Below are 27,912 nucleotides of genomic sequence, written 5' to 3'. Positions count from 1 at the left end.
ATAACCCACGGAAACTTGGGAGGACTGATGAAACTGGCACGTTGTCCAGAGCAGATGAAAGAGAGAGTGAGGAATCTGGATATGAAGAAATCCACAGACTTGTGGAACAAAATAAGAGACCTGAGACACACTCTTATCCAGTATCTCTTGCAGCAAAATCGCTTTGGAACCGGAGAAGACGAGACAATTGAAAGAGAGGAAGATGTTAGACGACATGTTGGAGGCATGCCGCTGTTAACAGATTTGAGCTTAGCTATGAGAATCGATCCCTTGGCGCTGATCAGAGGAGTCACGGAGTTCGTGACAGTGATCTATGGACCAGCAGTCACCTTTGCGTTCCCTGACGTTAAAGTGGAAGCATATAGGAGGTCGGTGTTGCACCTGAACCTCATATCGGCAGTGGACGGTAGTACACTGAACTGGTGTGAGCAGCACGCATTGCGAGAGCTCATGAGTGAAGATCTGTTATTTGCGAAAATATCGGAGCCAGAGATGACAGTCATCAATTTTGACGATCACTTCTGTGACCGCATGGGAGAAGTAGAAAGAGGGCACATCGAGGTGTTTCCAAAGCTTTGGAATCTGAGGCCCTATGACAAAACGAATGGTGAAATGACCAGAGTGCCTCGTCTCACAGCAGCGTATCACAAGGTGAGAGAAGAGACGAAGGACTGGGGCGATTACAAGAAGCTACCCGAAGCAATCCCTGAATTCCCTCTGATAAGAAGGATGTTGCTCGGAGCAGTCTCCGTAGTACAAACTCCTAGGTTGAGAGCATTCGAAACCAATGAAAGGAGAGTAGGGAATTTCTCGGCGACGATGGATCCATACTTCGTGGGGAGAAATGCCGCCGTGTTACAGTACACACGATTTGCGTACACGGATCAAGCGACGAGAAGGCGAATAAGCAACGCTGCTACTCCCAAGCCTGAAGGATTTGATGAGGAATGGAGGGGACTAGGCTTAGCTCCAATGAGGATGAGAGGCAGGACTGAATTGCCTGAAGCCTCAGTAATCCTGACCAGTGTGAGAAAAGAGATGAAAGCTGCGGGAGTATTGCAGACGAGAATTTTCCTAGCACCCTTCGGCTGCGAAGAAATCAAAGTGGTCCATGGAGAAGAGGAAGATAAATGAGCCGGCACATTGCTCATACCGAGATTCCAGGAAGAAGCTGACAATGACAAACAAGGACCATCGAACTCGAATAGGGACAAGTCAGAAGGAGATGACGGACAGGGTGGAAACCGTCAGACTGAAGAACCCATGCAACAAGATCAAGCTGGTGGGGAGGACGACAGGGCATCGACAGGAGGAACATCCAGCCTGGATTTCAATATCTTCAGTGATCTTGAGAATAATGCAGACACGTTGGAAACGACTGAGCCAGCGGATGAAGGCATCTCGACACTGGAACCTCCGTCAGCCTTTGAGGAGATGAAACGGAATTTGCCGGAGAGCAGCTCTCCTGGCAATACAAGAAATAACGATCAGAGAATCCTCATGGAATCACCTCGGAGGAGAAGAATAGAGGCCTCAGCCAGAGTACCTTTCTTGGGAACGCTACCCGAAGAAGAATGGGAAGTACATCACCGAGACCACGAGAGTAGGACGGGATGTAAGCTGGACAGAGTGGCGTTCATGGAAGAAGTCTGGACTGTGATTCAGAGCTATGGGACCCAGTCCATTCTCAAAACAGGTCTCAATCAACCCTTGATGAGAGAAGTACTTGACAAGCTTGATGAGTGTGAAGGGAGACTGAGTGAGTTATTGATCGACTCAGCCACTGATGAGAGTGAAGCGAATTCTCCCATCAAGATGACACCGCAGGACAATGAAGTAGAGGTGGTGTACCTGTCAAGGACCAGGAGAGGAACGATGCGATCAAAAATGGTGATTGATAAAATCAATGCGATGAAAATGAAGTTAGGCAACAGAGTGATGCCGAGGAGAATTGGAAAGACGAAAGTGGATTCAGAAATATCGATGAAAGTTGGTAACTCAGCGAAAAGGAAGCGAGTCGAAGAAGTTATGGATTTGGGGCAAGGTGATTATCAATTGTCCGGCACAGATAGAATATTAACTGATATAGCGATGGTGCCACCCATTCTCATGGCGGGGATAAAGTCAACCGGTTATAAATCCAAAAGGAGTGACCGCACTCTGACTGGAGCAACCTTGGAAATGGAAATACTCAGCCAATGTGGAGAGAGCAAAATGAGGGACTTCAAGCCATCTCCCATGAATCATGGAAAGGGAAGTGTTGCAGGACAACTAGCACCAGTGGAATACAACCGACTAACCGTGTCGGAGACAGTGTCGTTGGATGAACCCACCGGTGGATACATGGAGATGTTGGAATACCGAAACTCGGCTAGAGGGTATGTGATGGCCCTGGAAGACGAAAAAGCCATGGAGGGTTATCTGGAAATGATGTTGCAAGGCACCACCCTCAAGCAGAAGGCGTATGGAACTTTGGCGTCGTCTGAGGTACAGGCGGAAACGATCGAGCAGTTAGTGAGCCTTCCATGGAAAGCAATAGTATTGAGGTATTTCGAAGAAGAAATGAGGACTACGCCAAGAATACATGCTCTCGTGGCAGTACCTTACGTAAGGACAGAGTTACAACTCAGGTTCGCCTGGTGCATGATGGGACTGACTCGCGAAGAATATGATTCAGAAGAAAGAAAGAGATCAAAAGAAGAAAAGGTTTTCCTTATGACGAATCTGAGGGATCTGATAGTCCAGGAGGGAGCAGCAGTAGCGTGTGCGAAGCGGAGAGACGCTCTCTGTTTCATTCGATTCCTGATAGAGCAGATTTCAGTACCTGCATTAAACACTTGTGTTAAAATGTTGAGGGAAGGCGATGAGCGAACGAAAGCCTTATTCTTGCTAGCACTGCTGGATATGCAGCAAAGTAAACCGATGAGGGTGAACATGAAAGAACCTGAAGAATTGGAACCCATGAAAACGATAGACGAGATCAGGAGATTCTCAAACAAGGAGTTGAGGCTCACTAAAGAATCTATGGGAGCATTGCCGAAATCCAGTGAATACTGTGGACCGATCAAGAAGAAGTCATATAGCTATGTGTCCGGGATTACAGGGATAGCATACAATCCTTTCCTGAGTGAAGACATACGCGATTGCTTCTTTGATTATGAGCAGGCGGTGTTACTAAGATTCTGGACGTCCAGAATTGTGACGACTAAGAGCGTTAACAATCCACAGGCCAAATTGGGATTGGTCTTGGAAGAAGAGGTGACTGCACCTTCAGTACCAAAATCCGACAAGAGAGTGGAATTTGGGTTGGGATTCTCAGATGAATTACTGAGAACGAGCTTGATGGCAGTGTGGGAATTGATGAAGCCATCATGGTGTCCTAGTCCCAACGCTGACTCAATATTACGGGCGACACAGGACATACAGAGGGAACTGAATGCGGACTGTAACCTGCGTGACCTCAACATCATATATAATGTGATGATAACAGCCTCTAAGAGCAACGGAGAAGATAGAGTGGAGTTGCCTGGCTGGGGACCAGAAGACTGGGTCAAACCTGGTAGCTGTCTGGCGGAAGTCTGTGGACTAGAGGGTCACGTTTGTGGAAGTCTAGACTGTGTGAAAACCCTGGAGAAGCAACACAAGCAGTTGACAGTATTGTTTGGAAATGTAGTGATGAAAGCAAGAACGGAAACGGAACTGATAGCAGATTGCCATGGAGGAACCGATGTGAATCTAGTGACAGCACTAGGATTCTACAGCATGTTTGGTTCTTTAGAGTCACTATTGAATCTAGAACAGAAACATGAGATGGTCACAGCCATCAGCGTAGAAGTATTCCCAGGAGTTCTGCAGACTGAGCAGAAGTATATAGGAAAATGGAGGGAAGCAATCGAAACAGAGATGAACATCAGACACAGCGAAACTTATTGTAGACCATCAGGAGCACGATATTTGGTGGGTTCAACGTTGGCTCCAATGTGCAAGAGCAGATACCCTGTACATTTCGTGGCTGTGGACGTGAAGAGTACAAGAACGATCGTGGATCAAGCTTTCTCAGTGCCAAAGTGCGTGAGATTGGCGAGAATGTCTGAAAAGTCTTACGAGTTACTATGTAAGATGTTCTCAGCAGTTCCAGAGAGAACCAAAGAGGAGTTGGAGTCAATACTAGGAAAGAAGTTCATGGGATATGTGAGCGGGAACTTCAGTGACTTTGAAAAACAGAAACAGAGAGGATCAACTGTCACAGATTACAATGCAGTAGATGAGAATGATGAAATCCACCGAGTGATGATGGAAGTGGAACCATTGCTGGAAGCTTCAGGAAAACGCAATTGGAGGAGTATCATGTTGACACATGACGAGTTTCCTTGCCACTGCTTGCTGCAGACCTGGTGGTATCCCAAGCGTAGTAATTTGGTGTTGATCTGGGACTCTGGAGAGCTGCTCTCCATGGGTTTACCAGATTCATCACAGCCCATAACAATAGTGATAGTGGGAGTTATGATGGCGATACGATGGCTGGAAGCTCATGTGAGAGAAAATAATAGACAGGAGGCACCGACGAGAGAACAATTGCAGAAATTAGATTGTCTAAAAGATTTAGATCTTTTTGAGACAATGTGCAAAGTTCTAAACATTCCGATGGAAGTGAAGAAGATATGGGCAAGAAAACGATTGATGCCATGGTTCAGAGCTAACATGACTGCATGGTTGTACGAGTATGCGAAAAAGCATATGTCGAAACATGGCAGAGTGTACAGTGAATATCAGCTGGACATTGGGGCAGGAGCTTTCAAGCGAGCTTTCGTGACCCATCGGAATGCAGTGACCACCGCTGTGAAAAGAATTTCCAGGACGAGCGAGCGTAGTGGAAATGAGAAGGCAGAGATGCTGAAAGAAGATTTGGAGAGAAACGTGACGTTGTGTCTCCACAACAGCTTCTGTAGAAACAGAGAATCAAACGTGGATCCCCTACCTTGCTGTAAACAGAGGGTAGAAGAGCAGAAGTGTTGGAGGACGGCTTCCAGCAGCGTCAGGATAGCCAATGATGTGCTACAGGACACGGAAACCGAGAGTGCGGAGTCAGTGTCACAGGAGGAGGAAATGGAGCATTGACGAATGGTCGAGAAAACAAGGGGCGGCAAGAAATAAAATTAGAAGAATTTAGAAGTTTTAGAACTTCTAAACGACGAAAAAAGAAGAGAACAAAGGGATGATGAAGAAAAGTTAAAACTCAGAATTGTTTTATGTGTCTGAAAAACTCAAGTGAGAAACCAAGCAACCAAGTTGTAATTGAAAACTGAAACATTTAGTTGAGTTTTGAAATTGTTGCATTTATAAATTTGCATTTTGGTTTTAGTTGAAGTGGCTTTAGAGACACTCACTTATTATTTATTTAGAAAGGCTTGAGGGAAGAGTATATTTAAATATTCCAGCCTGCATGATTGTTTTTAATCACTTAGGAAGACTGATCACTTTGTGGTGACATGAAAAACTTGAGTAGCTTCTTGAGGAGGGAGGTTGTTGCATTGTTCCTTCTAACCACAAAGTTTCTTAGTTTTAATATTCAGGGCAATAAACAAGCAAGATTTCCGAAGGGAAGGAGCATAGTAGGATAATTTTAGCTTGTTGGTTGGCAGGACTGTCCTGCAAGCCAACACCTTTTAAATCTAGGAGAAAAAGTTTCAATCGGGACATTGACACTGGAAGTCAGAAAATATGTTTTATCTTAAGTCATATCCTCAATGTGCAGATTAATGAAAGAATTTGAAGGCTATAGTGATGTAGTATGATGCCATTTATATTCTGCAGTGAGTCGATGTGACGTAGATAAAAGTAATTTCGTGCATTTTGTAAATTCTGTTCGATGACACTGTAACCATTTAGAACATTGCGCGATTCAATGAGGACATTGACCGGACTGTCCGGGGAGTATGTGACATTCGACCAGAATGGCCAAAATGCAATTTATGCAGGATTCGAATTTTGAGCAGTAAGCCTTCCGAGTTGATGATTTCGAAGGATTAGCGACGTTATTGGAACGTTTAGCCAAACGGTGAGGGCTAGAATATTCTAGTATTTTAAATTTTCAAAAATTCGAATGATGACGTCACATTTCTGAGAAATGCTGAAACGGCCATTTTAACGAAAAGCGAGTGAAAAACAGAACAACTTTATCTGCGATTGCGAACAGTACGAAATCGAGATTGGAAAACGACAACGAACTACAGAATAGCAGAGAGCGTTCCGAGTTGCAACTATTGTGCTGCTACAATAGTTGCAAGGCCGTTGCGAACAACGGTGAAGGGTAAGAAGCCAGCCTTCCGGATTAGCAAGAAATCAAGAACAAGGAGCTTGATTCAGCAGATTCAAGAATCCGGAAGGGTCTCGGGACGGAGACTTTTATTAACTCACATAAACTTTTAGCATCCTTTCATGTCCTGACCTGAATTTAACTGATATTTGAATTAGTTTTGACAAGGATGAGGTGCTAAGAGTTGGGGGGGAAAGGGTTGATCCATCTTCGATGGAGATGATGATTTTTATCTACTGAACAAAAACAATAGTAATATAATAAGTAGTAGCCCTGTTTTTAGGAGTGATCTCGTGGTCTGGGGATACTGAGACCCAGCCATGAGCTCACTATTTTTGCATGTAATTCAGTTAGTTTGAGCGTTCTGGTCGAAGCCGGAGAATAGTAACGTTTTTGTCGACCCGATGTTGGAAAAGACCACCGAAAAGTACTGGCTTGGTAGAGACGGTGAAAAACATGCAAAGCTCTGTTTAGACGCTAGCCAGTCGTCTTAAGACTTAGTTTTGTTATCCGTCGATATGTATCTTCCGGGCGAATGTTACAAACTTACTTAATAGGTGCAGTTGCAATTCCGAAATCGACACTCAAATGTTGCCAGGTGACCTTCTCTATTGCACGAGTCTGAGTATTTTGTGTACAAAACCTTGTTTTTCAGGATGCTCTGGATACCTCTTAGACCCTCTTTGTTTAGATGGACTTCGTCTTCTTTAAGATGGTATATGCAGTAAATTTTGTCGCACAGACCTCTGTATTTCCAGTTTCCTTTTTTTGTTCTCAGAAATCCGTTCACGTCTGATGCTCTCTTTCTGTACTCACCGCGATGTGGAATGCCAAGGATAAAGATTTTTGGGGCGCGTAGGGATAATTCATCTGCTAATTTTGACATCTCGTTGGCTATATCCTGTTCGGAGACAGAAGATGGTACGTTGCGTTCGTATGCGTCGTTACCACCAATGAAAAGTACAATTAGATCGTATTTACCCTTTTCCGGCAAGAAGTCGATCACACTGCCAATCCGAGCTCCAGGTAGAGACAAAATGTTGAAATTCGGAAAAAATAGATTCCTTACTTGAGAGTCTGCAATCAGCAGGTTTCTAGATGAAGACGTTCTGAATTGATGATAGCGTCTATACATTTACACGGAGCAACCACGGCTACTCCGGAGAAACATTAACCTGAAAGCAAACTATTTAATAAGTTTATCACAACAACACAACAATGTAGCTTTTTCCTATCTGTTTTTTTTGCTCCATTGCAATACCTGGCTTATCTGTGGCTGGTTCCTGAGTAATAAAAACAGATTTTATGATTCTGAGCACTATTCGAGACATAAAAAATTGATTTCTGTTTTTCTATTGAACATCTTGTAACGTAATGTTATATAATATTGTTATTTTCCTCCTGTGTGTTACTTTTACGTTTGCATTGTCATCAAACTGATATCTTCTGGATTTCTGATGATTCCTTATGACGAAAACGTTTAAATGAGGTAATTTTGGTACTTGTTTTTACCAAGTGCAATGTAATGCAATTACATTATTTTGAACTGCATGGATTTAATACTTCCTAAAGATAATTAATTCAAAGTAATAGGTGTTGTTTTTTCGACAAGTTTTCCTTAAATGCTTGTTGTTCCAATGACTTCTTGGCGCTATTGAGTTGTTAAATGAGCATTTTTGAAGTTTGATATTTTGGTGGTAGTTACTCGTAAAAACAATACGAAATGTATGGAGTGCGGTCTGTATTTAGACAACCGCGTATTCATACTCGTCAGTAAGCAGACAAATGGTGTATTAACCAATCAGAATCGAGATGAGAACGCATATTTACGAAATAAATAATTATTATTTATTCATTTCTTCCTTGTCTCGATTCTGATTGGTTAATACAGTATTTGTCTAAATACTGACGAGTCTGAATACGCGGTTGTCTAAATACTGCTACGTAACCAAAATGTATAATAGTTCTTACATTAATAAATTTTTCCGTTGCTTTTCACAAAGCTTTTCCTTTACCTCTGTTACATATTTTGAGGGGGTGCCGGACATCAAGCCAACGGGACTTCAAGCCGAATCGTAAAATTAGGGACTTCAAGCCGAAAGTTTTCTCATCAAGTGATGAAGTAGGATTCATTTGAAAATCTTTTTAAAGAATTTCCTACTTTTATGATCTTTTTCAGTAGTTATTCGTTTTTTCATAAAATTTAGGCCTCCAAATGATGTTTAGGAAAGTTGAAATATAAAACACGGTTTGAAGGCAATTTTCTTGTTTATAATTTATGAATTTCAAAAACCGTTTGAAATTGTTAACGAATGCCAATCCTAAGTGATTCCTTGTCATGAATAACGCTTATTATGGACTAAACTTGCCTGAAATTTTGAAAAGCAACGTTTTACAGATGAAAAAATTGTAATTTGAGGTGCTTGTAAAGTTTAAATTTCGGCCTGAAGTCCCGTCGGCTTGTTGTCCTAGACCCATTTTGAGGTCTGGTTTTGAGTGGGTTTGAAATAGTGCTCGCAAGGAATTGGGTAGTTAAGAAGTATGTGCAGTTATTAATATCAACAGTTCATTTGATCAAATTATGAGTTATATTATTTTGAAATTTTCAAACTGTCTTGACTATCCGAATCGTCGCCATTCCTCTTTTCGTGTCTGTTCCGTTTATAGAAGATGACGAATACCGCCAGAAAAATGATCAGAATCAGAAGCAGGAACATGATCGTGATGATTATGGCGGCAAATGTCCATGCATTGATCCCAGCAATTTTGTCTACAGAAATATTTTTTATCGCTGAAACTTGGTTCTCCCGGAAGTGGACTTGAAGTTAGTGTCCATATTGAGGTAGTTTAGAAATGATAATTGATTGTGGCAAAACTTCGATCTTAGTTAGCTCATAAGAAAACGAAACTGCTTGTTATTCAGAACAACAAATTGAGCGGAGATGCTGTAATAATAATAGAGGAAGCATCAAAACACGGGATATCGCAGCCTCGAACGACATGCTTGCGTAGGATTTATAGATTATGCCAATAAATCTCACCTTCGGGTACTTTGTGTTCCAGTAGAAGTTTTTCCGAATTGACCCCATTCAAGGTGGAGTATATCTAAAATAACAAATAAGTTTGTGGCCTCAAAAAAGGCTTCTTGTTTATTCCGCGTAGTTCTTAATTTCGCATGTGTAACAAACAAGGCAGAAAATTTACGTAGAACACGGACTTATTTAACATAATCGTTAATTTGATCCAAAATTACATAGCAGCACCAGTTTTTTTGTACACGTTATACGATATATGGAAAAACCGTTATACGATATAGGATTATACGACTATATGAGAGATCAGGTTTATACGATAAGTTATATGATTATAAAAATAAACCGATAATTGGCTGCTCTTTTTTGAGCGACAAGGATTTTTCATTGATTATTGCAAGATTGATTGATATAAGGGGAGGCTAAAGATCAGCATAAAATGTTTTCTGAAAGCAATCGGAGTTTTTCCGGATAATCAGGCTGCAAAAACAATCTAATGAGCCTTAAAAACAAAAGCAATCGATTGCTCTTATTTAGTTAGGATGTTGATTTCAAGTTAAACGATTATACGTTTTTATACGAAAGCCGAAATATAAGATTAGACGTTATAGGATAGTCGCATTATATAGTTTTTTATTTATACTTCAATAAACCAACACTGACGAATTAAAGGGTCTGAAAGCTTTACCTGGAAGGTGTAGGTTGATCCTCGATTCAGTCCGCTGATGAATTGTGAGTTCTCAGGGCTGGTGTGGAATCCACCCGGCAGCACTGAGTTGACGATGGTGAATGTATCCACGGGACCCTCACTCCTCATCACGATGTTGATGGCACCCCGATCCACCATGTTGATCTCAGCCGTAGGTATCTCAGGAACTGAAACAAATACCTCGAATTTGCACTCTCACTTCAAGCCATTCGTGTTCATGACCGCGTGTTCTTATTTTTGCCATTTCATATCTATAAGCCGTTTAAATTTATGGACACAATCTCACTTGTGGTGATTATGATCACATCCGAGAATGGACCCGAGGCTGTGCCACTGCAGAATGCCTCCACACGTGCAGTGATGTCGTACCTGGTCCCTCCAATCAAGTTGTCAAGCCTTAAAACATAGGTTCAGTAGGGTTTCTCATAGATTCAGTAGGGTTTCTGCGGGGAGCTAACTTTCTTCAGCTCTGGTTGTAGTACGAGTTTATTTTCCTCAGTCCCTCGCTTTTTAATTATTGGTATCAAACCGTATCTTAGACTTTTTGTTTAGCAGAATTTTTGAATCATGTAATAGCTTGGTCTATACTCAAAGAATTCAGCGTTTTATTTTGCACATATGATGCAGAGGCAGGGGTAACACAGATCGAAGATTGGGATCCGGCCGGGACCTGTTCTTCGGGAACATTCAAAATCATTTCGCTGTTTTCCGGTAATAGTGCAGTTTCATTTTGGGTGTTTTAAAATTGTTTTTTTTTTTCGTTTTTCATTCTCCTCTTAGTCGGAAAAAAACCATGAATGGAATCTTGTCCTAGGTTTTTCGAAGTACTTATTTTATTTGATAGCGAAAATTTTTTAAAAAGTTATCGCTTTCTCTGGTTTATCAGAAAGGGTTCTTTGCCTGGTTTGAGTTGGTCAAATGAGCATTCACAAATCATAAGTGTGTTAAATAATGGCTCGATCGTGCCAACTTGTTTTTGAAATCGCAGTTTTGGCCTAACTGGATTATATTTTTGTATCGGAACAATCGAGCCAGCAAGCGTAGTGTTATATTGAGAACTCTATTTATTTTTTCCAACTTGACTCGCAAATTAAAGTGCTCTTTGGGTGGTGCTTTTGCTTCAATACATAGCATCCGCTATTTTAAAGCTCGTGTAGTGGCTTTATTGCTAGATAAGGTGATGTGAGGAAGTCGGGCTCCCAATCTTCAGGTCGGAGGTTTGATTCCGGCACATAGTAATAGCTTCGCTTTCGTTTCAAAATAGGAGTGTGATCGTTGTTTTTTGCTTCGCGAAATGAATTAGTAAATTTCGCATAAATATTCGTGCAAATTTAGGGCTAGTGACTTACACGTATGAGTTTTGAGTGAGTCCTGAATGTAGTGTGGATCCGTCAATGGAGGAACTGAAGTCATACGTGGATGCACCCGCAATGGAGTTCCAAGAAACGGTCGCCTGACTGCTGTTCACACCCGATACACTGAATGAAGAGGGACGACCTGAAGTTAACCATGTTGCTCATGGTGAGCTCATGACGATGAGGTTTAACGCATTGCGATTTTTAAAAAAATTGCTCTCATAGGTTTGCAAAGTTTGGTCGAAATGTGTATAATATGAAAGTTGTGGTCAAAGTTCATCACAGGGTATTGTTTTTTTAGCAGTTGATCTCAGTTTTTTTGAATTCCTTAAGCTTATCTAAATTTTTTTGAATTCTTAAAGCGTATGGACAAAAAATGGACTTATTCCGAGTAGATTGAGTCAATTCGGTTTTAATATTTTTTCAATGATTGGCTGGATTTTTTTGTGTGATTGGATGAAAGATCCAGCTGAAGAATTAGATTTTTCCAAAAATAATTATTGAGGATAACTAGCTCGGAAACTTACTTGTGCACGAACAAATGACTCTTGCGTTGAGTAACAGTAACAGCAAGTTTCTGATGAGTTTTGTCATTTTGACTGTAGAAAATCTTTCTAATTATATGCGCAAGTATGAACCATGAAGATGCTCTGCTTATGCAAGTTTCAAAAACTTTCAAGAAAGCGTTTGAAAATTTGAATGATTTTAAGTCGCCTAAACTTGCTGTAAATAATCATATATCGCGCCTACGTCAAAGAAGATGCTTACGTTTTGATATGTTAAAATTGATATGAATGTAGAATTAGTTAAATATTATTTTTTTGTGACCAGAGAAACGAGCCAATTGTTGGAGTTACTAGCATTAATGTAAACTATAGACGAATTCTCTTTCGCATGTTTTGAACTTTAGGTGCAAGGTATAGCAACTGTTTTTGACCCGCATATCTATACAAAATATTTGATAGAGCTTAATAGCTGGAAGTTTTATTTAAGCGAGCGTGATGCAAGCAATCCAGCCAGTTGTGTCTGGATTTTTATTCTTTGACGTCGAACTTTACTAAACAAGTGGTATGATGTCTTTTCAACAATCGTAGCGTAGTTCTATACTGAGAAACAGTTTTTTCTCTGTTTTTGGGTTTTTCATAAATTTCTTGGCAATAGGCTGGGTCATCGAGTTAAATGTGTTTTTGTGCGGCCTTCGTCTCATTTTCTGACTGTCAGTTTGTCATGCTATATTTGTGCTGTATCTTAAGTGTTGCAAAGCTTCCTTTCGCTTTTATGTACAATTTAAAATCTTCAATTTGTTTTATTTTCTTTTCAGTCCGGAAAATGAGTCTTAACGACTTAATTAATATTTCAAATGAGTGGATTCTTTCCACTTTAAAGTTCGACGTAAGATGCGACATGGACGAGGTGACCGAAGTTATTCTGCAATCTCGGAAACCATTTGTAGTTGCGATGAATATGATAGATGCGTTTGTTCAACTTAATTGGACTGGACCTGGAGTGTCGAGTCTTAACCTGGACGAATATCTGGTCACTTTGTTATCCAGCTCATCTGCTTTGAAACTGTTGACAGTTGATACAGTGCCTGCTTACGAACTATGCGAGGCACCTGGGTTGGTTTATCTCAGTCATCGAGTCTTGTATTCAGACAGTTTGAAAGGGTTTGACTACGAGTGGCAATTGGCTGTCGCTAAAATAAGTCTCTTGAAAGTGTGGCAATATGTACTTGATAGCGCCGCTATGACATTAAGAGAGCAATTTCTTGAAGAGCTTCCAATCATAGAAGCTAATATTTCCAATTTTTCCGAGTCCAAAAGGGTGCTTCTGTATGCTCAGTTGTGTGAGACTTGTTTCATGTTTTATCTTCATCGTGAGGCCACAGACTATTTATCAAAAGCTATAGAAGAGTCGAAGATTTTAATGAATTTTGCCGGAGAGTTAGGAGTCAACACAAAGTTCCAGAAAGATCCTCTTTCCCAACTTTTTGTTAAAATACTCATAACTAAAGAATTCGAATCCACTTACTCGAACGATAAAATTTGCAGCGAATTTCCCAAAAACAGAGCCTTGGATGATGATACTTTGCTGCCTGAAACAAAGTTTATGAATCCAAGTGCAACCGAAAATCCAGATCTTTGCCTTGAACAGCAAGTTGTTGTTTGTCTCAAGTTATATAACCACCTAAAGCACATGGCTAGAGATACTTCGACAGAATACGAGTGTAAAGCTTTGATCAATGCAATTGTGAACTTCAAATCGAAAGTCTATCCAATTCAAAACTACGCACTCTTTCAACGTTCAGGTATAGATGGAAAACACATTAGGTATCTTGACAGACTACTCATGCAAATGGAGGATCTACAAAACTGCTATTCTCTATCGTCACAGGAAGACCATAAATCTGTCGCCTTCTTCGCGCTTCCATGGCCGAGCAGATGGCAAACTGAGCGACAATATGCAGATATTTTGTTTGAGCTCGGATGTACGGCAACTGCTTTGGAGATATATTTGAAGCTTGAAATGTGGGAGATTGCAGCTTCCTGTTATGTGAGGTTGGATAGAAGAACAGAGGGTACAGATTTAATTACAAAACGTCTAGAGGTCCAACCAACTGCAAATTTATGGTGTCTTCTTGGTGATCTAAAAAGCGACCCCTCATGTTATCACAAAGCCCTCGAACTGACGAATAACAAATTCTCAAAAGCGTATAGATCTCTTGGTGTGTTCTATTGCGGAGCGAAGCAAATGGACCTTGCTATTGAGAATTTTGAGAAGTCCCTCGAGTTGAACGGTCTGCAACCCGCTGTGTGGTACTCGTTAGGATGTTGTGCTATGACAACACAGAAATGGGAAGTTGCGCTTCGAAGTTTTCAACGATTTGTCAAGCTAGAACCCACTAATGCTGAAGCATGGAGTAATTTAGGAGCTGTCTTCATAAACGTTAAAGACATGGAAAAAGCTCATCGAGCATTTTCTGAGGCAGCTAAGCTAAGTTTTGATAACTGGCAAATTTGGGAGAATTTTTTGATCACAAGTGTAACTTTGAAACAAGTGAATGATGCGATAAGATGTATCAGAAGGCTACTGGAACTTAAAGACCGAAAATTGGACATCCTTGCATTGCAAATGACAACTAAATTATTCATTGAATCGAAAGAAAAAATGGACAAAAGTTCATGGCCCAGACAAAAGGTACTGTTTCTAGAATTTATGGGCTTTGTTACTTCTAAAGTGTCCACAAAATACGAAGTATGGGAGTGCTATGGAGATGTTTGTTTTCAGAGCGCCGATTCCATAGCCGACCAAGAAAAAGGGATACGATTTTATGTAAAAGCTCTCCGACAAATGACCAACATGCCAAAAGTTGATGCCGACTTTGAACTGTTTATGAAGTGCGTGAAAAAGTCTGAGAAATTATTGAAGTGTTTCGAAAGCTACAATTCAAGTGTTGGCAACGACTTTCCGGAAGATTTGAAGGGTGAAATATCTGGGTCATTGAAAAACTTGAAGAACTTTTATGCTGTCGAGTCTATGTTTTTTGAACATGTTACTCCAGAGACTGAAAGTATTGTATCAGAATTGAAAAAAATGGTTGATGATATTGATCGAAAATTGAATATATTGTAAACAAATCGTTTTGAAATAGCAAGCAACCATAATCAATAACTACACTTGCGATTAGCAAGCGTTATCAAATCGGATTGTAGATTTTTTTTTCGGGTTAGCATCTAATTTAACAAAATCAGCTGAATCACTTATGGTACTATCTGGGCGGGTACTGAGGTACTATTAACTACTGGGTGGGTACTAGTTACTACATAGTAGTGTCAGAAGGTCTTGAAACTTTTTAAAGGTTTATACCAAATCCGATTTTTTTTTCGGCTCAACTGGTGTCTGCTCGAAGATGTCGGCCTTGTTTCCGCTTCTTAAAGTTGTCGAGTTTCTAATTTGAATTTCCAATGTGTTGCTTGACATCTCTGTTTAGAGTTACTGCATGTTAAAAACAGGTATTACGAAACTGTTCACGAATGGGTTTCTTATTTTTTGAGACGCTTTGGAAAATTTTATCAATTTTCACAAAAAATGTTTTTTTTCTCGAAAACCCTTTCACAGATTTTCAAAACAGGGTATGCATAGACAGGCCGCCTACACCCTTGTGTGCCTGAATACTCCCCTGGTCTCTTTTTGCTTTACCACTTTGTCTGCATCCTTCCATAAAATTGATTGGATTATTTGTCCGATATATATTTTTTCATTTTCTCAAAAACGGACCTACCAAATTTGAGTTTTGGAATCAATGAATAGAACGGATTTAAAAAGTTCCTATCCATTGGCGGCTACGCGCATTTTTTCGCACTTGAAATGATGGCCCTCGGAATAGTCACATTTTTGATTTGTTTGACCTTTTTTTGGTTTTTTTTTACTTTTCTTGGAAACTACCCTCCTTAATCTGAGGTATTGGTTTCAATGGAGATAACGGGTACTGGGAAACTCCCCTGCATTAGCGGCCACTCACAATTTTTTTCTAACCCAAAAAGTTATCGTCTTCGGATAAGTCAATTTTTTGAGTGTTGGTTTACTAAATTTTATGAATTTCACCGAATTATGTCCTCCGTTAGCTGAGGCGTTGGGCTCAATCCACGGATTGTGGGAAGCCCCTTTGCATAGGGGACTTTGCCCAAATTTTTGTGACCCTCGAAATAATCAAAGTTTTGGTTTTCTGGCCGTTTTTTTTAAACTTTGTATTTTCTCGAGAGCTACCCTGCCAAACCTGGGTTTTTAAGTTCAATCGAAATTACAGGCTAGTTAAATTTCTTCTGCATTTGCGGCCTTTCAACAAAATTTTTCACACAAAAATTTATCGCCCTCGGAAAAGTCAATGTTTTGGCGTTTTTTTTCCTATACTTACGAGTTTTACCGAAAAAAAACTCACTTATCTGAGATGTTGGATTCAATTTCAGAACAGGTTGTGGAAAGCTCCTTTGCAACGCCAAATTTTTTTGACACTAAAGTTTATAGCCCTCGGAAAACTCTAAAAATTTGAATTTTTGACCGTTTTTTCAAACTTGACTTTTCTTGAGAGCTACCCCGCCAAACCTGGGTTTTTGGGTTCAATCGAAATTACTAGTAAAGCGAATCTCTGCTGCATAATTTTGCAAAGAAAGTTATCGTCCTCGGGCAAATCATTTTTTGGGCGTTTTTCTAAATTTTACGATTTTTTTTTGAAAAATACCCTCTCATATCTGGGATAATGGTTTGAATCCAAAGCACGGGTTTTGAGACACTCCTTTGCATATGCGACGTCCAATTTTTTTGAAAGTAAAAATTATGGCCCTCGGAAAAGGTAACATTGGTGTTTTGACTGTTTTTTAAAGCTTTTTTTGAACTATCCTGCCAAATCTGGATTTTAAGTTTCAATCGAAATTACAAGTTTGTTGAATGTCTCTGCTTTTGCGGCCACTCACAAATTTTTTAAACAAAAAATATGATTCACGGAAATTTGAATTATATGATATGTTGACCGTTTTTTGGACTTTTCTCGGTAACTATCCTGCCAAATCTGGTATCATAAGTTGAATCGACGCCCAGTTTTTTTTTTTTGAAAAAAGTGATAGCCTTCAATGGGAACGTTTTGAAGATTTAACCGTGTTTTGTGTCTCTACTCGAAAATTATTGTGTAAATTCTCAGGTTAAGTGTTAAAATCGAGAAACTCGATTTTGGGAATCTCTACTTTACCGACCACGGGCTGCTTTTAGCAGAATAAAGAAATGGATTTCGGAAAATCAACTTTTTGAATTTGACCGATCTTTAGAAACTATCCTAGCATTTTGTACCGCATCAGTATAGCAATTTCAAAAAATATGAAACACTGACATCCAGCTTTAGCTGGGCCCTATGTGATCTTCATCGAGTTATACGAAAATTTTGGTTCACCTTTTTTTCAACATAGGTATTTTTTTTTTTCATTTTTTGTTGCGGTGTATCATTTTTTTTTTCATTTTTTTGTTGTCAAATAAGAAGATAAGTTTTGGTAATTTTCCATTTTCTTGACATTATCAGTTCTTCATTGCCAATGATGTGCAATGTTTGGTTCTAAGAATTCAGTATTTTTAAACCCTGGACGAAGTTGTTCAATTTTTCATATAGTCAAGCTGCAGTTAAAGCTAAATTTTCAAGTCAAAATCATAATATCGCTTACTTTAAGTATTTGATTTAATTTTTTTTGCGAAAAATGATTTCTCATCAAGTAGTAATGAAAGATATCGTCAACACCGTTCAAGACATTTGCTTCAATAAATTCAGTGAATGTAAACTTATGAAAGACATACATATTATTTGAAAAGTATATCTGGTTATTTGACAATGGGATCAATTATTTGGACTGCACTTTATGATGATTATGTTATCGCAAACGACACTAAGATTTCATGGGAACCCAGAAATGGCATCATAACATAGATTCATGTTAGCTCAGAATATTTTATGCTGGTTGCACTTGCTAATTCTTACTGCTTGTCCTTATCGGTCGCGCCTGAAATAAGTTTACAAAATCGATCCCTTCTATCATTCATGTTTCACCCCTTAACTTCGAAAATAATAACTCTGGTACTTGATATTGTTTTTTCAATCGCCAAAACAGTAAATAGGAAAAATAATCCCTCCGTAATTTGAACAGTTCATTAGTACAAAAAAATTAATCAACTGAAACATGAACCCTAAATAGAGCCTGCTTACTAAATTGAATATACTTTGCAAATAACAATCACTTAACCACTGGCAGTGTTGGCAAAATTGTGTTTTTTTTTCATAAAAAACGTTTTAAACGTTTAAAACGTTTTAAACATGTTTAAAACACCTTTTTTCCCAGATCAACGTATAATTGCTCCCACGACATCTCAAGTGTTAAAAACTGGAGTACGAAAAATTTATTCGAAAATTCTTATCAAAATTTTTCGTTTAAAACTCGCAAGCAGAAGGCTAGTTTTCCGACCTTTTCCGGTGCTAGCCTGTTGCGCAAATCAGAATGCACAAAACCCATTGAACTGAATACCCGCTCCAGTCCGGCCGACGACGGAGCAATGCTGATCAGAGTCACAGCCAACTCCACAAGTTCTTTTTCCAGATTTCCGAGAATTTCCTGTGACTTGTAGAAATTTCCCAGCTCACAGTTCGCAGAAATAGCGTACACTTGCTGGATTACATCTTTAGTTCCTCCAATAAATTGTAAATACTCCGACATGCAGGAAGCTCTGTTTTCGCGTACCCAGTTTGTTGCCTCGTTCCATTCAGAAGTCGTCAGATTGTTGCCAAGGTACTTCGGGTGCAGAGAATGGGCAACAAAAAACACTGCAGTAACACTCTTGTTGTACCTAGTTTCGGCGGCTGCTAACCATTCTCTTCCTTCTCCTTCGAGACTCCGGTAACTTTCAAGGACTTTTTTCCACGCGTGAACAGCATCTGCAAGTGTCACTTGATTTCCCTGAACCAGATCAATGGCGAGTGAAATGGGGGTCAAAACGTTTACAGCGTCCTCCACTTGTTTGTACAAGGCTAAGTCGACGATGTATTTTCGAACTTCTTTGTTCTTCCCTGTTCGAAAGTTCTCTTGATTGTCGTTTGCTACCAGCGTAATGAGTGTTTACATAACCGCGTTCTCTCAGAACCAACTAACCAAGCCAATTGTCAGCCACTTCAATTAGCTACCAGCGTAATGAGTGTTTACATAACCGCGTTCTCTCAGAACCAACTAACCAAGCCAATTGTCAGCCACTTCAATTAGCTACCAGCGTAATGAGTGTTTACATAACCGCGTTCTCTCAGAACCAACTAACCAAGCCAATTGTCAGCCACTTCAACGCGAGACCGAAAACAAAGATGCCTGCTAAGGTTGTTCAATAACCAGTGATTCATAATTGATTCAGTAGAAAAAAACATTAAAAAAAAACATGTAAAAAAAACAAGTGTTTAAAACAGTGTTTAAAACATGTTTAAAACACCCCTTGTTTAAAACATGCCAACACTGACCACTGGATGCAGTTTTGGACGGCGAGGGGAATGAAAATCTGTAGGTTACACTATTTTGGTATTTTCTTGTGGCCAACGTAGTAAAAACTTCACAAATATATAAACCAAAGCGTATATTCAGATTTATTTACGAATGGAAGAAAAAGTGGAAGCCGTATCTTGACGGTAAAATTGGAGACAAAAATCCTTAATAGTCGAAACAAATTTTCGGGTTTTTTCCTAAGATTACTGTGTCTTGCACAGCAACAGACTACTCGTCTTGTTCTGAGAGTAAAGAGCTAAACAAATTCGAGGTACAGAAAAGTCAAAACCTAAAAACTATTTACGAATTTTCTTCAGAAGGAACTATGACATGGGATCTTTTTTTTCGGCCAGTTTTGACTCAAAAGAAAATTTTAGGAGGGTCATGTGTGGTATTTCAATAAATTCCTAGTTCGTAATATGAATTCTTAAAGAAATCGAAATTCGCGTGTGTCGAGAAAAAACGGTGTTAAAATTTTCGCTTTTCAGACTTGAATAGAAAAAATTGATGAAGGACTGACCTTCCACTATAGTTCAAAAATAATTATAACATTAAGTTTTGAAGCTTATTTTAGCAATGTTACTTGAATTGCTACAGCTTTTCTAGTTAAGTCGCTTTTTAAATATTACGGAATTTTGAAAGAAAAACGAATATTTTCCTTAATAATTTTTTTTATTCTTGAGTTTCTTTCTTCAATCAGAGTGTTCTGAATATTTTGTACTTTTTGCTCAGTAGCTGTTGATGTCCGTAATGCTGGTCGTCACTTCCCTCATACGCTCACAAAGTACGCTCAAATTTTTAAAAAATTGGAAAAAACAATGTTGAATTTCATTAAAATTGCCTCAAATGCGAGAAAAGTGTACATGAAATCAAGAACAAATTTTATTCCCGTCAATAAGTTTGCTAAGAAAATACAGCTGGTGGGAACCTGCTATGCGACTTGTACAGCTTCCAGTTAGCCTTGTTGTTGCGACCTTTTCATGAAGGAATTATGGCTGCCTAAAAAAAACGTGTATAGGATTAGATATGGTATAATATGAAAGCCTTTTTGAGCGTAAACCAGATTCCAAAGAAAACCGTAAAAAGTTGTTCCAATATCGAGAAAAAAAAGTGGTAAACGTTTTTTGGCAATCCATTGGTCTCAAAATTGGAGTGATTTTTGATTTTCAGACCCATTTCGATTTTATTGATTTTTTCCAAACTAGTTCCTAGATTTTTAAACCGTTTCCTTTTTCACAATTTCAAAAAATAGTTTTCAGTTGTTCCGCTTTTGTTTTTTATCGAGAAAAACATTTGCCGGAATATTTTGGGTTACTTGCGCACAACCGGCTATCCTTGTTTAAATTAGTATCAAGTGGAAGCTTATATTACTTCAGTTTATTATTTTTTTAAAAAAGATAAGCTTTTTTGTTAAAAATTTGTGTCAAAATGTCTAGGAATGGCTGAGGAAAGGCTATGTAGAAACATCTCAAAAGACGAATACAGTTTTTTTGCCTGGAATCATTGCATACACAATAGGAATCAGAATTCCCTCGACTGATGTGTGGAGGGTGTAAACCTGGTAGAACTCACTCGGGTCGCAGAAAAAGTGCCATCGCGTCACTGAGAAGATCGAGTCCTGGAAGAGTCGTGAAAACCTTTATTTGCTTCGTATCATTAGGTCCAAAATCAAAATGAAAGAAATGCTTGCCACTGTGTGTCTTTTTCAGCCACTCTAGCAGTTCAAAATCAGTTAAGGTTTTTAGTTGGCCGAATAGCTCGCGATTACAGCTGCAGTCTTTTTATTGATGTCTCTTTGGACGGAAAGAATTATTTCACGTGGTGGCTGATCTGCATTGAATGCTCTGGTTTTAAGAGCTGCTATGAATTTTTGTTTCTCAATATCGGCTGGATCCGGAAAATGACTGTGATCATTTATAGTATAGACGCTCTCTCGAAAAGTGCGCGCATGGCCATGGCCTTTAGATAAAGCACATCACCACGAAATTGAGGTGTCTGTTTAAATTCGATGTTTGAACTATGCGTATGCATCTTGAATTAGCAGTTCGTTGTTTTTATTCGTCACAAGGAGTTCCTTTGTTAACACGACCTCAAGAGCAATAACAATGAAACTATAAGCTCTCATGTCTACGTTCGCCAAAATGATCAATTAAGCAATAACTGTGTAGGTATGTGTAAATGATTTGAGTCCTGTGTTAATTGTGTCTCTAACGTGCTGCTCAAAAAATTTCTAATTGCCCAGTTGCGTGGCTTTATTGATTCAATCCCTCCGATTGAGAGCTTATCAATTTAATCCGGTCATTAACTATTGTGGCAGTTGCCCTGACAACTTTTGGACAATTTTGTCTGGGAACCAAATTTCTTGGATATTTTTTTGTTTTATGGACAGTTTTTTTCCGGAACATAAATGTCTGAGACGCAAATGTCCAGACACGGTAGCCTTGTCGTTTCAAATTAAAGCTAAACTATCTATGCATGGAACTATTCAAGGCGCCATGTACCTGTGTGTATGTATATGTGGAGGACTATGAGAAACCGAAGCAGGTCTTACTGCCGCTTTCTCGAGAACTTGACCCTTTGATCCCTTGCGGCTGTTGAACCACATCCGTTTTTGGTCAGCAATCCCTAGGTTTTCTTATCGACGCTTTTGGCTCTAATTTGAAGTATATACTAATTATAAGAGGAGCAAGGGAAAATGCGTTTTTTAACGAGGTTTTCTAGTCAAGGAGTTCAAAAGGGACAGTTTTGACGTATTCTTCAGAAACTTTGGCAACGCAGAAAATTTTGATTTTTTTATTTAGTGTTTTCTGAGAGCTCGTTTTCTGGAGCATCGTATTTTTTAAACTGGACTGATAATCGCACTGTTTAACTGGGTCTGGATTTCAAATATTTTTTCAAAATCATGAATATTTTTGTATAATTCAAATAACACAGCTTTTTCACCGAGTGCATACAAGATCTGAATCTGAACAAAATAATAATTTAAGTTAAATTTTATCTCCTTTGTTTTATCTCATTTCATGTTTGTTTTCCAAGAAGAATTTTGTATCTGGAAGTTTTGACGGTGATTGCAGCCGGAGAAATTACCAGAAAGTAATCAACTTGGTTTACTGCAAAAAAAGTTTCTTCCTGCACAAAAAACTTCCAATATTCCTCACAAAAAGCTGAATCTACTTTTAAATAATCCTAATGATTAGTTGAATTGCGCAACAATTTTTTCACTCGTTTTCAAGATGATTTAAATTTTCTCTGACCCGTAGGGTGTAAGAATCCCAAAATTGAAGTGAAGAAAGTATGTGCCCTATCAAAGGCACTGTTCTGATTCCAGTTTGGAAGTCTTGGAGAAAATACGTAACTTTTTGATGACATTACCGAGCGCTTGCTTAGTGAGTGAGAAGCTGGAAGTGTTCAAAACCGAGCAATTCATTTAAATGCTCACGAGCGTGAGTGTTGATCTTGCATTTTAATCTTCCATCCCTGTTATCATAAGCTAAACACTATGATACGTGTTAAAGAGCGTCTGTAAAAACAAGAACAATCTAGTGATAATTGTGGGCTGTTCGCTGAGACAAAGATCAAGTTTGCATCAACATTGGAATACAATACAATTTTGTGGCTCACCACCGGAAGATCTCTCATAGAAGATATTCAGTGTGAGTGCAGAACCTTGATCTGGTGCGTTGGATCTAGATCAACAGAATATCAACAGAATTACTGTTTACCACTCTGTAACACAAAGTCGTATGTTGGATCAGCGCTAGCCACGATGTGTGACATCAAATATCCTTTGCATCTGGTTGGGGCACAGATGGAAGTTCATGTGAGGATAGTAAATCAAATTTCTTTGGTTCTGTGCTAGTATTGGTCAGATGTGTTGGTAAATCAAAGGTAATGCAACGAACTGCAAAAGGCTGTAGTTTAATAAATCGAAAGGAGTTGATTGGGAAAGATGGCAAAACTGGTACCAACCGAAATGCGTACCTCTATCCAATAATGTATACACGGTGAAAACTAGGATAGTTTCGTTTTGTGAAAGCTGCTGGCGCGCAAAGAACAATGCGAATGATACTCAACGGGGCAAATTTTTCAGCAGATATGTAGATTGGAACAAATTGATAAAGTTATGGAAATTAAATTGGCGCAGTGGCTGAAAAATCAGTAACCTGAATTTTGGTCTGCGCAGGTTGCGCAACAAAATCAATGAGGTGAAAGGGCGAGACCACTAGAGAACATTTTAAAAACTCAATCAGGAAAATCCCACAATGCTGATGGTTCAATAAAGAGATATTCAGAGCAAACAAATTGCAAACAGGCTGCAAAAATTTAACAGATACTAGCTTAAGTCAGCATTATCCAATGACCTCCAGTATCTCCACTTATAATGGAAATACTGTGCAGTATTTGACCACTAAAACTGAGAAAATTCAGAAATTGAACTCACCAGAAGGCATCCATTTTAAGTCAAGAGGAGTTGACGCAAAGAACGCAGAGGTCTGTTGAGAAATACCAGTTAGATGAAAAAAAAACTAAACTTCTGACATTGAGGCAGTATATATTAGAAAAGCAAAACCGTGCATGAACACGAGGAAGTAGTTTAGAAGTTGACATTGCAAATCTAGTTTCGAAACAGCTTGTTCGTTTTTCGGAAACTTTCATGAATACATCAAATGTGACTCAAAAATTTTCAGACAAATAATTTTCTTTCATTATACAGTGCTGATTTAAATTAACCGCACAAAACGCGTTAAACTTGAAATTTAAAACGCATTTTTCTCAAATTTGGTTGAGTTTAGGTGAAAACTTATGAAGACAAAACTTGCTTAGAATTTTAGCAGAATTAATATGGTGTAATTTGTTTTGCGAAATTCGGGTCCGAAATTTTCCCCCAAAAATGGGTCATTTTGGCTTTTCTTAGTTATTAGAAAATTACGCCAAAAATACCCAGTTGATCACAGAGAAAATTATATCAAAGTGAGCCCCTTACGTAGCCCAACAAACTTTAAGAAGGGTATAATCTCCAAAATATTGTAGAAGTTAATTTATTTTTGTTTGATAGACAAAAAAGGTCGTTTTTACTGTAGAAAATACCAACTTTTTATTTGAAAAATTTTTTAAACAATATGCAATATTTTTTGAAGAAAATATCCTTCTTAAAGTTTGTTGAGCTACATAAGTTGCTCACTTTGATATAATTATGTCTGCGATCGACTGGGTATTTTTGGCGTAATTTTTTAATAATTAAGAAAAGCCAAAATGACCCATTTTTGGGGTAAAATTTCGGACCCGAGTTTTGCAAAACAAATTACACCATATTAGTTCTGCTAAAATTCTAAGCAAGTTTTGTCTTCATAAGTTTTCACCTGAACTCAACCCAATTTGAGAAAAATGCGTTTGAAATTTGAAGTTTAACGCGTTTTGTCCGGTTAATTTAAATAAGCACTGTACAGTGCTGATTTAAATTAACCGGACAAAATGCGTTAAACTTGAAATTTAAAACCCGTTTTTCTCAAATTGGGTTAAGTTTAGGAGAAAACTTATGAAGACAAAACTTGCTTAAAATTTTAGCAGAATTAATATGGTGTAATTTGTTTTGCGAATTTCGGGCCCAAAATTTTACCCCAAAAATGGGTTATGTTGGCTTTTCTTAGTTAATCAAAAATTACGCCAAAAATACCCGGCCGATCACAGAAATAATTATATCAAAGTGAGCCCATTACGTAGCCCAACAAACTTTATGAAGGGTGTTTTCTCCAAAAAAAATTGCAAATTGTTTAAAAATTGTTTTTAAATAAAAATTTGATATTTTATATAGTAAAAATGACCTTTTTTGTCTATCAAACAAAAATAAATTAACTTATACAATATTTTGGAGAAAACACCCTTCATAAAGTTTGTTGGGCTACGTAATGGGCTCACTTTGATATAATTATTTCTGTGATCGGCCGGGTATTTTTGGCGTAATTTTTGATTAACTAAGAAAAGCCAACATAACCCATTTTTGGGGTAAAATTTTGGGCCCGAAATTCGCAAAACAAATTACACCATATTAATTCTGCTAAAATTTTAAGCAAGTTTTGTCTTCATAAGTTTTCTCCTAAACCCAACCCAATTTGAGAAAAACAGGTTTTAATTTTCAAGTTTAACGCGTTTTGTCCGGTTAATTTAAATCAGCACTGTAGTTAACTTGAGACTAAAAATTTGTTTTAAATAACCAAAGTTCGAGTTCACCTGTGATTGGCTAAAATTTTTTAACACGATGGCTGAGAACTGAAAATCTACCTAGAACAACGTAATTTTTCCAATAATTGATATTTTGTCGTCATATAGATTAATTCTTTGTAAATATATTGACAATGCACGTAGTTCCGAAAATTTTTAATAAACAGTTATAAACAGTTAATAAACAATTAAACAGAAATTCGAACTGCAAAGTATTACAACCAGAAACAAGAAAACACTACAAAACAGATTAAACAGAAATTCAGTTTTGTTAAACCCTCAGTGACAGTTAGTCCTAGTCTTTCCAGTGGTCCTGAAATTTTGTGACGAGACCACTGAAGGACTAAACAATCCCGAGACTTGTTTGTTTTAATCTTCTGTTTTTGTTCACCAAATTTTACGATATAAGTTTATTTTGTAAATGTTATCTAGCTAGGTTTAGACAAGTGAGTTTAAAGGTTAATGAAAAACAAGAATGGAGCAAGCTAGCATTGTTATTTAAATTTTCCTAATCTACGGGTGTGACGAACACAGTTTTGATGGCAACGAACTCTTTGGATATTGAGAGACTTTAATACTAGAGATAAAAGGTAATGCAACAAAAACTTTTTAAAAGTTTATAAATAGACCCAGTTGCTGTGCAAATAGTGTGCTGTGATGCTCCGACCAAATTTATACAAAAACTACAGTTGTTTAAAAAAAGAATGACAAACAAACAAAAGAAAAAAAACACATTTTTGCATATCTTTTTTTAATTTTTTTTTTGGAAAGCTTTGAATACCAACAAAGTTGCAAGTGAAATTTTTAAAAACTAGTTGTCATTTTGGTACATTTCAAGGTTTTTTGTAAATAAAAAGCCTTAAATGTTGTTACATTTTCTTGTAACGATCAAAACTTGGTCGCTTTAATCGCTCGAAACTGAGCTACAACTCTAAAGATTTGATCGAACCAGTTTTTTGTCGACATTGAAGCCGTTTGAACCACAACCGAAATGGTTTTTATCAGGATATATCATTCAACTCTTTCCAATGACCCTTTGAGTTAGAACCGATGGTGGTTAACTCATAGAGTAATTTCGGATAGGGTACACCATCTGCTCGTCACGCTATCTTATTTTCGGCCGGATAGATTCGTGCAACTTCTTAGTCTAATACCGATCCTAATCTTACTCTTATATCTACTAGTCTCAGGGTGTTTAACTAGTCTCTGCTAGGCTCAATAGATCTAGAGTATACTGGCTTATTGCGGCAGCTGAAGTTCTCTTGGAGAGGCAACTAATTTCTAAGTTAAATTCAAATCTCTCTGGTGCTGAAATTACAAGTAATTTCAGCACTTACAAATAAGTGGGTTGTTAGTTAGATGGATTATGATTGGTTAATATAAAATATTTTACAGTGGTAAAATATCTGATTTATCCAATAATAAAATGTAGTTTAGATCAGGTTCCACCCATCCGGGGTTTACAGAGTTTTTTAGAACTATCTTTCGTCTCTGCAATTTGAAAGATGGATGATGAACGTTGGTATTTGGCAAACATCATTTTCTTATCCGGTTCCTCTTGGAGAAAAACGTTCCAGGACGCTGGAATTATGGATAGGAAATTATTATGTCGTCATTCGACAACGACTGTGATCCCCAATGAAATCAAACCGATTTCGAAATGGTTTGCTATGACAGTTTTTTCTGTATTATGTAGAGAACTTGTTTTGTGTGCAACCTCGTCTGGGAATGGCGTGAAGATCGTGTGTGGAAGGGATGCCTTGTAACTCGGATCTGTACGTATACTTGATCATCGAGGTGGTCATTGTTCTAGTTCAATGAAGTCCTTTTCTGCGAAGTCAAGTCGTACTCTAAATCCTTTGAGTTGTGATTGTGGACGGCATGTCGGTTGTGTTTTAGCCATTCTTTTGTTCGAGTGTGATGGGATCATCTAGTCTTTGGATGTTCGTCTTTGTTGTTGTGTATTGATCTATATACTGCAAAGTATGATTTACATTTTATAAAATTATGTTAATTCGGTTTTTTAATCATGAATTTAGTTAGTTGTTTTCACAAAATAGTTTTGTTTTAGTTCGGTTGTTTTGAAGAGTTACTCACCCTTGAGTACCTCTTATTAAAAATAGAAGTGTGGTCACAAAACGTGGATGTAGCGCGGTGGGTTAGGCCGGCTATAGAGCATGCTCAGGGCGTCCTCTCTGGTGGGTTAGGCCAGGAGTGGGAGTATGAT

At 38.3% G+C, this 27,912-nt stretch overlaps 4 protein-coding genes across 5 annotated transcripts in view; 2 read left to right on the top strand and 2 right to left on the bottom strand.

Annotated features, from left to right (window-relative positions):
* LOC134843229 (forkhead-associated domain-containing protein 1-like) overlaps positions 1-7,519 on the bottom strand; it is a 144,559-nt gene extending 137,040 nt beyond the window's left edge. The window contains exon 1 of the mRNA XM_063859594.1: positions 7,505-7,519. The gene's annotated coding sequence lies outside the window, so the exon portion shown is untranslated. The remainder of the gene's footprint in view (positions 1-7,504) is intronic.
* LOC134843261 (translationally-controlled tumor protein homolog) overlaps positions 1-27,912 on the top strand; it is a 424,116-nt gene that overhangs the window by 88,982 nt on the left and 307,222 nt on the right. The window lies entirely within an intron of this gene.
* On the bottom strand, positions 8,742-12,114 carry LOC134856634 (uncharacterized). Its single transcript, XM_063872914.1, has 6 exons — positions 11,940-12,114; positions 11,407-11,554; positions 10,344-10,453; positions 10,037-10,224; positions 9,358-9,421; positions 8,742-9,086 (listed from the first exon to the last, which is right to left on the bottom strand). The coding sequence occupies exons 1-6, from the start codon at positions 12,004-12,006 to the stop codon at positions 8,908-8,910; spliced, it is 756 nt and encodes a 251-aa protein (XP_063728984.1). The 5' UTR covers positions 12,007-12,114; the 3' UTR covers positions 8,742-8,907.
* Positions 12,738-15,045, top strand: LOC134856884 (tetratricopeptide repeat protein 27-like). The gene has a single exon (XM_063873182.1). It carries the CDS (start codon positions 12,742-12,744, stop codon positions 15,043-15,045), a length of 2,304 nt encoding a protein of 767 aa, XP_063729252.1. The 5' UTR covers positions 12,738-12,741.

Source organism: Symsagittifera roscoffensis, chromosome 1 (assembly GCF_963678635.1).
Source record: "Symsagittifera roscoffensis chromosome 1, txSymRosc1.1, whole genome shotgun sequence".
NCBI lineage: Eukaryota > Metazoa > Xenacoelomorpha > Acoela > Convolutidae > Symsagittifera > Symsagittifera roscoffensis.
The sequence above is the reverse complement of the archived record's forward strand: the minus strand, read 5'-3'. Positions and strand labels throughout refer to the sequence as shown.

What these genes read in the sequence shown, in the direction of transcription:
- LOC134856634 (XM_063872914.1), bottom strand. Translation starts at nt 12,006, where the DNA reads ATGACAAAACTCATCAGAAACTTGCTGTTACTGTTACTCAACGCAAGA. An exon ending in CTCACTCAAAACTCATACGT is followed by an intron (nt 10,454 to 11,406) that starts GTAAGTCACTAG and finishes CTATGTTTTAAG; the next exon opens with GCTTGACAACTTGATTGGAG. An exon ending in GATCAACCTACACCTTCCAG is followed by an intron (nt 9,422 to 10,036) that starts GTAAAGCTTTCA and finishes TTGTTATTTTAG; the next exon opens with ATATACTCCACCTTGAATGG.
- LOC134856884 (XM_063873182.1), top strand. Translation starts at nt 12,742, where the DNA reads ATGAGTCTTAACGACTTAATTAATATTTCAAATGAGTGGATTCTTTCC.